This window comes from Phoca vitulina, unplaced genomic scaffold (genome assembly GCF_004348235.1).
Source record: "Phoca vitulina isolate PV1807 unplaced genomic scaffold, GSC_HSeal_1.0 scaffold13, whole genome shotgun sequence".
NCBI classification, from domain to species: domain Eukaryota; kingdom Metazoa; phylum Chordata; class Mammalia; order Carnivora; family Phocidae; genus Phoca; species Phoca vitulina.
Window position 1 is genome coordinate 7,444,482 of NW_022589716.1, and position 10,778 is coordinate 7,455,259.

Consider the following 10,778-nt stretch of genomic DNA (forward strand, 5'->3'; position numbering starts at 1 on the left):
GCAGGGTTCTCGCTCAGAGGCAGGGTTCCCAGGGCAGCACCTCCCCTGCCCAGCACACAGGTGCCATGGGCCTTACTGCTCTCCAGCTTCTAAGAGCCCTTGGGCTGCAAACACAGACAGGCCGCTGTGTCAGCTGTCCTTGTTTAATGCTCTGGACCAATTTAGACACTCCGAGACCCTGTCATGAAGATAATGCTGCAGCAGCTTGGGTCTTGGGATCCCTGGGAGGTCAGGCAGTGTGTTGGTGACTGGTCCCATGTTGTTGCTGCCACAGTGGCCACCCCGGGATGGCTGGCAGAAGTTCTGCTGGTAGGTGGTGCTGGTACGGGGAGGCTCGATCTGCACAAAGTGGATAAGGCGCTGGGGGAGGTCACTGAGTCCGGGGCCTGACCGGAAATTGGCCTGGTAGGAGGATTCAAGGGGCCGCTGCTTGCCCAACTCCAGCTCATGGGGTGCCCAGCGCAGGAAGGTGTGCCGCTGCCATAGGCGCTCCAGGTCTTTCCGCCTTCCGATTCCCTGCAGCAGGCAGTAGGGGCCCTCCTCAACGGTGTGGGCCCTTGGCCCATAGTCCTGGCACCAAGCACCCCTCGGCCCCTCCTCAACCCAAGCCTACTTGGTGATTCCTGGCTCCCCTGGCCTGTACCCCAGCCTCTTTGGCCTGCCTCCCCAGCCATGCCTTCCATTCCAGGATGAAACCTCCAGAAAGTCAGTGGCCCCTGGGATATTTGCGCATTGTCAGGCAAGCTAGTGGATGAAACCAAAGCAGAGGTACCTTTGTTTGGGGAATGGGCTGTTTCCCAGACAAGAGAGGTTGTCAGGAGCCCTCCCTCCCCTCAGTGTCTTATCCCCTCCACACTACCTCAACTTCAACCTAGGCTGGGGCCCTGCCCGCTCTCCTTCCTTTGTCCAGTACTCACTTTGTCGAAAGAAGTACGGTTGTCATGCTTGGAGAACAAGTGTTGCTGTGCTGGCTCCTTTAAAGACAGTGAGAAAGAAGGTGAATGGGGAAAAATGATGCTCACCTGCCCTTAAGATGTTACCTCAGGACCCATAATGGAGGGAGCTGCCAGGAGCCACTACCCCTAAGCTGCTAAACTTGCCACAATCCTGAAAGGGCAGTTAGAAATTAAAGCAATGCCTCACTCCTAGGACATCTCATGCTGGTATTTGCCTCCAAAGCCGAGGTCTCTAGGGCTGCTGATTGAGGAAGGGGCTGAGGCATCTTCTAAGGCATCCTGCCACCAGAAGGGCAGTGGTTCAAGTTTCATGTCAGGCCCTTTAACTCTTAGATTGCCCAGGACCAGGCTTCAATTCTCTCGTCCCCTCTGTCCACACTTAATCTTTCATCAGTAACCCAAGTTCTTGGCCCTAAGTACCACCTGGAAACTGCCATTTCTCTTTCTAGCTTGAGCTCTTTCCTGAACTCCAGACTCAATAGCCAACAGGCTATTCCATATCCCCTTGTAAATGTCTTACAGGCATCTCCAAACACAGTGTTTTGACTGAGCTCTGGATCATTCCCCAACCCCACCCCTCCGCAGCCTTCCCCAGGTCAGGTCATGGTAGCTAGATCCTGCCAAACACCTTGGAGTCCCCTTGATGCTCTTCTTTCACATCCTATATCCAAAGTGTCAGGAAGTCCTGTTGATTATTCCTTCAGTATGTACCCATGATTGAACCATTCCTCAGTATGTCCACTGCTTTCCCTGATCCAAGAGGCACCTTCTTCTCTTGCTTGAATAGTTGCAAGAGCTTCCTACCTGGTGTCCCTGCTTCCAAGCTTTCCCCTCCAGTTTATTGTCCTCTTAGCAGGCAGAATAATTCTACTGATATGAAGATCAGATCATCTCCCTTGTTTGCTGAAAATCCACAACAGTTCCTCATGTTTGTAAAAGCCAAAGTCATCATAGTGATCCATGAGACCCACACAATATTGATCTCTCCATTACCTGCAACCGCACTGGCATCCTTACTGCTCATGAAACACACCAGCTATTTCCACTTTGGACCTTTGTACCACCTGTGCCTTCTGTCTGGGACTCTTCCTGTAGCTGGCCATAGGACTCCCTCTCACTTCCCTCTTGGGAGGACTTCTTTGAGCACTAACACCAGCAGTGTGTCACCCCAACTCTGCATTTTCCACTTTCTGGCATACTAGGTGACTACGTAGTATGATGTTGCCTAATGTTTCTGATGAGAATATAAGCTCCTTGTGGGCAAATGTTATTGTCTGTCTTGCTCCCATCTGTAACTCCAACACTGAGCCCGATGCTTGGGCAAATACATGTTTGCTGTTTAATTAATGAACAAGGTTTAGAAAGCCCCCAGGGCATTTGCTTTGGCCCAGTTGGAGCCAGAGAACCATGCCCTATCCCCAGGCAGAGAAAGACCACCCCAGGCCCCCAGACCTCAATAGGAATCTGTCCTAAGACCATCCACCTTGCCTTTGTGCCTGGTCTCTGGCCCTGGAGTTCCCTGTCCCCAGCCATTCAGCTTCTCCTGCTGCAGACCTGAATGAAGTGTCTGGTCTGATGAGTTCAGCTTGGCTGGGTTGGGGTATGAGCAATGGCTGACAGGAGGTTCCTAGATAAAAGGCTGGAGCTAGCTCCATCCCAGATCCCTGAACCAGAATCTTCTGTGGTATGTGTCTTTAACAAGCTCCCTTATCAGGGGCACCTGGGTGGCTCAGATGGTTAAGCGTCTGCCTTCGGCTCAGGTCACGATCACAGGGTCCTGGGATCGAGTCCCACATCAGGCTCCTGGCTTAGCGAGGAGCCTGTTTCTCCCTCTGCCTCTCTCCCTGCTCATGCTTTCTCTCTCTCTCTCTGTATCTGTGTCTCAAATGAATAAATAAAATCTTTAAAAAACAAACAAACAAACAAAAAAAAACAAGCTCCCTTATCAGGACCTCCTGCCCTACACAGCTGGTGTTGGTTTCCAAATAGAATGAAAGCTCCATGAAGGTGGGAAGCCAGGCAGCCTTACCTTTCATTCCTCATAAAGCAAACTGACATGACAGGGATTAAAAACCCAGGGCCCTTTTAGAAAAAAACAGGAAAAAATCTTCAGTATTTAGAACTAGGCAAAGAGTTCTTTGACTTGATACCAAAAGCAAGAGCAATAAAGGAAAAAATTGATAAATTGGACGTCATCAAAAAATTTTTAAAGTTTTGCTCTGTGAAAATTTGTGTAAAGAAGATGAAAAGACAAGCTACAGACTGGGAGAAAATATTTGTAAACCAAATATCCAATAAAGGAATAATATCTAGAATATATAAAGAATTCTTACAACTCAACAGTAAAATAACAATCCAATTAGAAAAAGGGCAAATGTCAGATGTGTATCGACAGATGAATGGATAAAGAAAATGTGGTATATATATATACAATGGAATATCACACAACCATCGAAAAATGAAATCTTGCCATTTGCAATGATGTGGATGGAACTAGAGGGTATTATGCTAAGCAAAATAAGTCAATCAGAGAAAGACAATTATATGATCTCACTGATAATGTGGAATTTAAGAAACAAGGGAAAGGATCATAGGGGAAGAGAAGAAAAAATGAAACAAGACAAAACCAGAGAGGGAGACAAATCATAAGAGACTCTTAATCTTAGGAAACAAACCGAGGGTTGCTGGAGGGGAGGGGGGTAGGAGGATGGGGTAAGTGGGTGATGGACATTGGGGAGGGTATGTGTTGTAATGAGCACTGGGTATTATATAAGACTGATGAATCACAGACCTGTACCATTGAAACAAATAATACATTATATGTTAATTAATTGAATTTAAATTAAAAAAAAGAAAATGGGCAAACAACATGAAGCCATTTCACTGAAGAGGATATACAGATGGCAAATAACACATGAAAAAATGTTCACCATCATTAAACATTAGCGAAATACAAATTAAAATCACAATGAGATATCATGACATATTTATCAGAATTGGCTAAAATAAAACAGAGACAATACCAAATGTTGTTGAGAATGCAGAAAAACTGGATCATTCATACATTGCTGGTGGGAATGTAAAATTGTACAGTCACTCTAGAAAACTTGGCAGTTTCTTTTAAAAACTAAACATACAACCACCATATAATCCAGCAATTGCACTCCTAGGCATTTAATCCAAAGAAATGAAAAGTTATGTTCACCCAAAAACCTGTACCAGTTTTATTTATAAGAACCAAAAACTGGAATCAGCCCAGATATTTTTAAAAGGTGAATGGTTACAAACTGTTTATACATGCCATAGAATACTACTCAGTAATGAAGAGGAATGAACCATGAACAACTTGGATGAATCTCTGGGAAATTATGCTGAGCAAGAAAAACCAATCTCCAAATATTGTGTGCCATATCATTCCATTTATATAACATTATTGAAATGACAAAATTTTAGAAAGGGAGAAGAGGCTGGTGGTTGCCAGGGATTAGGGACAGAAGAAGGGTGGAGGAACAGGAGGCTGGTGGGTGTGATCATAAAAAGGCACTACTAGGGGTACTTGCCACGTTGGCCAGTATCTTAATGAAAGAGGTGATAAAATTTTATAGATCTTAATATACACAAATGAGTATAAGTAAAATAGGAAATCTGAGATAGGTAGGTTGTGTTAATGTCAATGTCCTGGTTGCAGTATTATACTATAGTTTTGCAAAATGTTATCATTGATAACATTGGGGAAAACTGGGAAAAGTATAGAAGGGATCTCTATTATTTCTCACAACAGGTTATGAGTTTACAGTTATTTCAATAAGAATTTCAATTAAAAAAACCCTGGGAGTATGCAGCAAGTTCCAATTGACTCCCAAATTTCGTCTTCATCTCTATCCTTGGCTAAAGAATTGTACACAGCCCTAGAATGTGGATGCCTCTGTTGTTGGAGGCAGCTCTGACTCTGAAAACTCACTATATATGTATTTTTGCCTTTTGATTTTTTTATTACTCCAAAAAGCTTCAGTAAGAAAAATTTAGCTTTCAGGCGCCTGGGTGGCTCAGTTGGTTAAGCGACTGCCTTTGGCTCGGGTCATGATCCTGGAGTCCCGGGATCGAGTCCCGCATTGGGCTCCCTGCTCAGCGGGGAGTCTGCTTCTCCCTCTGACCCTCCCCGCTCTCGTGCTCTCTCTATCTCATTCTCTCTCTCAAATAAATAAATAAAATCTTAAAAAAAAAAAAAAAGAAAAATTTAACTTTCTGACTCTGCTTGTGCCTTCAACACTTTCACAGTGTTTTTTTGCTCCTCAGTAAGGAAAGCACACTTGATCCGGTCATAGACACACTTAACATATAGGGAACCACTACAGGCCCTGCTGACGTGTTGTTTGTTTGTTTGTTCTAGACAACCTCATAAGAACTTTAGGTCTTACAACACAAACTTCTTGAAGTCAGCCTGGTCACATGCCCTTTGTGGACTGTGGTGCTTTCCCAACTTTGTTGGTATAAAGGTACACAATTCTATTACCAAGGGTTCAGGACAGCCTAGTTTTGTTAGAAGCTGTATTGCAGGACAGCCTATGATGGTATGTCAGATTCCGGATCATTCTGAATGCCTCTAGACACCATCCCCGGAAGAGTGAAACTCACTATTCTAACGGTGGCAGGATAATCTATTGACTTCCATTGACTCAAGTTTTGTTCTCACAATAATGGGACCCTGGTAAGAAGTGCAGTCATTTCCTTCCACCCAGGCAGTTCTGAGTATTCTTATCCCTGGAGAGGATTTCACCTGCATCTTTGTTTCTAGGGATCCTTTTCCATTGAGGTAGTAAAACCCATGATCTCTGAGCAGGTGAGCTTGGGCTGGGGTTCCAGCTGAAGAAACCTTGGAGGAAAGGTAGATTTCCTGGGAGGGGGCAGTAGTTGCATGTGGGAGGGCTAAGGGCCCTGGTGGAGGCTGGGCATTCTGCAGTCAGTAGGATGCTGAGTAAGGAGCCCCTGTGACAGACTGAGGCATGGCAGGGGTGGGACAGGGAGGAATACAACAATCATGGCACCACCAGTGAAGGACTTACTCCAAACCATGAGTCCCTGGGACTCTTGTCTAACCTTAAGAACAAACAGGACCAGTACTACATGTCCCAGGAGTCAAGCAGGTGATGGCTAGAAATAAGTTAATCTGGTCTAGAAGAGAAAAAGAAAAAGAAGAAAAGAAAATTTTCTTGCATCTGAATGACACAGACAAAATTCTACCTGCCCCAAACTAAAGAAAAGTGGTGTCACATCTTGAAAAGTTTTTCAACAATAATAGCTGCAAGCAGTTGGTTGAAACCTGGTATCTCTTAGCTAATAGGAAAATAAAATGTGCACCTTCCCCGAACAGTCCCACTTATTAAAAGAGATTTAGACATAGAATGAGCCACCAGACTTGGCATTTATACAATCTGAGCCCAAGACACATAGATCATGCTGTTTGGGGATGCTGGTATTGCTAGTAAATGCTTTGTGTAGCAAGTCTTCAGTTAAAACATGTCCCAAAACATGTTCCCTACTTCTGTTTCTGGGGGACAGATTGAGAGGATGTTCCAGTCTTTAGGATGACAGCTGCCCCTGGGCTCCTACAAACACCCAGCAGAAAGTCCCCAGTTTGCCTCTGTCCCTGCACTACCCAGGTCCCATTATTCTCAAGGGGGAGGTGGCTCCAGATAAGCGGTCTGGAGCTGCATTTGGGCCTGGCTCTTTTAGTAGGCAGTGCCAGGCAGCCCTTCCAACTGAGAATGCTAAGGAAATTCAGGCTCCATAGCATGGCGGCCTCCAAGACCCTGTTCTTGGCCTGGGAAAGCAAGTCACGGAGAATTCAGATGGCAGGTCAAGTAGGATCTGGCTAGAGGCTTGGAAGCAAGAAGCTGCAGTGGGCAGAGCATGTTCCAGACACTCCTCCAGGTCCCCTTCCATGTTCTCCACCCTGCTGTTGCCCAGGGGGCTGATCTGAGTGCATTTCTCACCAGCCTGCTTTCCTTCTGGCCACTGAAAAGCCCTGGGAAGAGATGGAGGGAAGGAAGGAGAGGTCTCTTCTCTTAACTCCCTCCCAGACTAGCCCCCACCTGTCTGTCTCTCCACCCAAGATCACCACTCCTCTCAGGGTAGTTCTCTCCACACCACCCTCCCCTTCTGGGTTCTATGAGCCATACTTTCTCCTGTCCCTTTGGGCCCAATGGTACTGACCACTTGGTTGTTACCAACCTGTGCTACCACCTTTACCTGAGGCCTTCACATCTACTCCTTTGCATGTACACTCTGTTGAGTTCTCCTACTTTGAGTGAGCTTTTTACAGTTGGGACCCCAGCTGATGATCAGTGCCCCCTCCTTGTTTCCAGGCCTAGAAGCCGTAGAGGGTCTGGGCCTTGCATCTCTCTCTCTCCTGTTCTCTGGAAGCCTTTTCCAGCCACTTCCGCCATCACTCCCTTCTAGTCCTCCTTGGCTACGCATGTGAGTGGGTACCCAGCCACTTTATATGCTGCTTCCCTCACCAGAGGAGGCCTCCTGGGCCCCTGAACTACAAGGCTGACTGTGGACTAGACCATGGGCTTTCATGACATCAAGGAATTTGAGCTTGAGAGCAGTTGTTGGCAAAACTCAAGGCTTACTTTCTGGGTTCTGGAGGGTCTCGCCCCATGACCACCTACTCAAACTGGGCCCTGACCCTCCCTCTACCGAGAAGGAACATTGAGCAAGACTGTCCAGCTTGGTACTAGCTCTTCTCCACCCTTTCTATAGGTGGAGATAAGGAAATATGCTATTTCAGGGAAGAGTGGCCTCATGAATGCTCTGGGGATAAGCTGGCCTCAGGTCTCAGTCCAGCAGTGGTAGGTCTGGGGATGATGCTTTTGGGGTCTGAGAGAAACAGAAACTGGCCCAGCCACCCCAGCTGCCCCCAGAGCTGCCTCGTACCTGACATCGCTGCAGGAACACTGCTGGAGGCTGGGGCTTGGCTGCAAGGCGGTATTCTTGAGCACTTTCACTCTTGAATTGGCCTCTGTAGTGCCCATAGAAGCCAGTGTTGTGCTATAATAAGGCAGGCATGAGGGTGAATCTCTCCCAAACACTTATCCTGAGTCTCAGACCTCAGGGTTCCCAGACCGGAAGCCTCTCCTGGGAGCTACTGACAGAATAAAAAGAATCTGAGGAGAGGGATACCCATCTGCCATCCATCATTAGAACAGTCGGCCTCAGGACGCCTGGGTGGCTCAGTCAGTTAAGCATCTGCCTTCGACTCGGGTCATGATCCCAGGGTCCTGGGATCGAGTCCTGCATCAGGCTCCTTACTCAGCGGGGAGCCTGCTTCTCCCTCTGCCTGCTGCTCCCCCTGCTTGTGTGCTCTCTCTCTGACAAATAAAATCTTAAAAAAAAAAAGAACAGTTGGCCTCAGCTGTGCTGGCCCACCTGGGAGGGCTATGTGTGTGTAGGGAAAGGGCACCTTTTTTTTTCCTTTCCCTTTTTTCCTTTCTTCCATCCTTCCCTTCTTTCTTTCTTTTTTTTTTTTAAAGATTTTATTTATTTATTTGAGAGAGAGAGAATGAGAGCGAGCACATGAGAGGGGGGAGGGTCAGAGGGAGAAGCAGACTCCCTGCCGAGCAGGGAGCCTATGCGGGACTCGATCCAGGGACTCCAGGATCATGACCTGAGCCGAAGGCAGTCGCTTAACCAACTGAGCCACCCAGGCGCCCTTCCTTCCCTTCTTTCTTTCATAAGATCCTAGTATAAGCCAGGGAGGCAACGGTGAAAGGACAGAAATATCCTGGTCCTTGAGAACCTTCCTTCTGGTGAGGGAGTCAGACACAGCAAATAGGGTCAGGGAAGAAATAACCTGATGACTAGATCCAGAGTGACAGGGAACGGGGATAGCCCCTCCTGACAATGAAGGTGGGACCTGAACATGAGGAGTCAGCCGTGTGAGGAACAGGAGAAGAGCATTCTATGTGATGGGAACTGAAAGAGCAAAGGTTCCAAGGCCAGAAAGAGAGAAATGTGCTGGAAGGATGAAATAGAACAAAAATCCTCATGACTAAAGGATTTTGAGCAAACTAGTCAGGTAAGGTCAGGGAAGGGCAGGGCTCACACTAGTTTAAGAATATGGATTCTCGGGGCACCTGGGTGGCTCAGTCGGTTAAGCGTCTGCCTTAGGCTCAGGTCATGATCCCAGGGTCCTGGGATTAAGCCCCACATCAGACTCCCTGCTCAATGGGAAGCCTGCTTCTCCCTCTCCCTCTGCCATCCACTTCCCTGGCTTGTACTCTCTGTCAAATAAATAAATAAAATCTTTGGAAAAAAAAAAAGAATATGGATTCTCTTCAAAGAGCAAAGGGAGACTTTCCAGCAGGGGAAGGGACCAGACAATTTTTGAGTTGGGGTAGTTCAGAGCACTGAGCAGAGTTTTGAGAACAGGGCCACTGACTGGTGATATGATCCTTCCCTGGGGATTGAATGGATCCATGTTGGCATCTATTGACAAAGTCACGAGCACCTATTTGCCACAAACCCTGCTATTCTGGGGCAAGAAGGGCACCCTCTGAAACTGGAGCACCTAAGCAAGGGATAAGCTTTTCAAAAGAAGTACTTTACCAACAGTGATAGCTTCTGGAGAGAATTTCAGAGACAGGGACTGGCAAAAGACATAAATGAGCATTTATCAGAGGTCTAAGAAGGAGCTATTCTGTGTTGATATCATTACGTGGATGCCCTGTGGACAACAACCATGTCTAGCCAGGGAACTCCTAGAGCCCACCTCTTTGTCCTGAGAACTCCCTGGAAAGGATGGGTGTGTCTGGTCCTCCATGATCATAGCCTTGAGCAGAAACAAGCTGACCCAAGTTTGGCCTCTGGCCATCACAGCAGGTTCCTGTACACGACTGAAAAGCCCTTTATCTTTTCATCCCACTGAGGGTTTGGGTTGCCCAACTTGTCTGTCCATCTTTCTATTATCTGTTGAACTTGCTCTCTATTCAGTTTAGTTCAATATTATTTACTGGGCCGCCTTTACTGCATCCCAGGCATTGGACTGGGCATGGGATATACAGTGGAAAACAGTCTTTGCCCTCAAGATGTTCCCAGTATAGAGAGCAGTCAAATTCCAGAAGTCTGGGGGGACCAAGCAAAGAACTGGGAATAAATGGGGTGGCTAGAAGATTAGGAGGTTCAGCTGGTTAGCATGAGACCAGGACATATGGGAAAGGACATGGCATCAGAAAGACTAGGTAGGTTCCAGGGGTAACCTTAGAATGGCAGGGAAGTTCAGGGTCCTCCACCAGCCTGGATGCTGGATGAAATCCTTCTTGCTAAATTTACTCTCATGATTCATTCAAATTTCAGGTACTACCCCAGGGCCAGGAGCCAAGATTAATTGTAAAGTGCACTCTTACCCAGGAGCCTACTAAAGCACTTTGCATCTTTCCAGGAAGGAAGTAGAAAAGGTAAACTTTCCTTTTGTCTTTTTGAGGCTATGTCTGAGGAAAGAGAATCTCAGCTTCTTGTTGCTTAGTGACAAAGGGAGGTTGTGACTGCACAATGCTGCTGAGATTGTTGAGACAGTGCCCAGCCAGCTACCCCTTTGTGCTTCCTGCTTGTTTTCACTTCTTTATGAAAGAAATCTGCCCCTCAGCATTAACAGCCTAGAAAGAGTCCTTACATATAGAAACAGCCTAGATAGAGTCCATGCATATAGAAACATATACTCCACAGTAGAGTGTGATGAACTCATAGCCAATGAAATATCAAAGAACATTTTAAAGGTGAATCCTGCATTTTAATATTGTGTAACCATATTGCCAGGAACAT

General features: G+C 46.7%; 1 protein-coding gene across 1 annotated transcript; it reads right to left on the reverse strand.

Moving 5' to 3' along the window:
• Positions 1 to 129: 129 nt before the first annotated feature.
• CUNH3orf84 (chromosome unknown C3orf84 homolog) lies at positions 130 to 10,390 on the reverse strand. The gene is made up of 4 exons (XM_032412272.1): positions 10,364 to 10,390; positions 7,896 to 8,009; positions 918 to 974; positions 130 to 537 (listed from the first exon to the last, which is right to left on the reverse strand). Exons 1-4 carry the CDS (start codon positions 10,388 to 10,390, stop codon positions 130 to 132), a joined length of 606 nt encoding a protein of 201 aa, XP_032268163.1.
• Positions 10,391 to 10,778: the final 388 nt, after the last annotated feature.

Excerpts from the sequence above, each read along its gene's own strand:
- CUNH3orf84 (XM_032412272.1), bottom strand. The coding sequence starts at position 10,390 with ATGCAAAGTGCTTTAGTAGGCTCCTGG. Across the intron at positions 8,010-10,363 it reads GTGCTTTAGTAGGCTCCTGG|CACAACACTGGCTTCTATGG; the intron begins GTAAGAGTGCAC and ends GCCTTATTATAG. Across the intron at positions 538-917 it reads ACCGTACTTCTTTCGACAAA|GGCCCCTACTGCCTGCTGCA; the intron begins GTGAGTACTGGA and ends ACCGTTGAGGAG.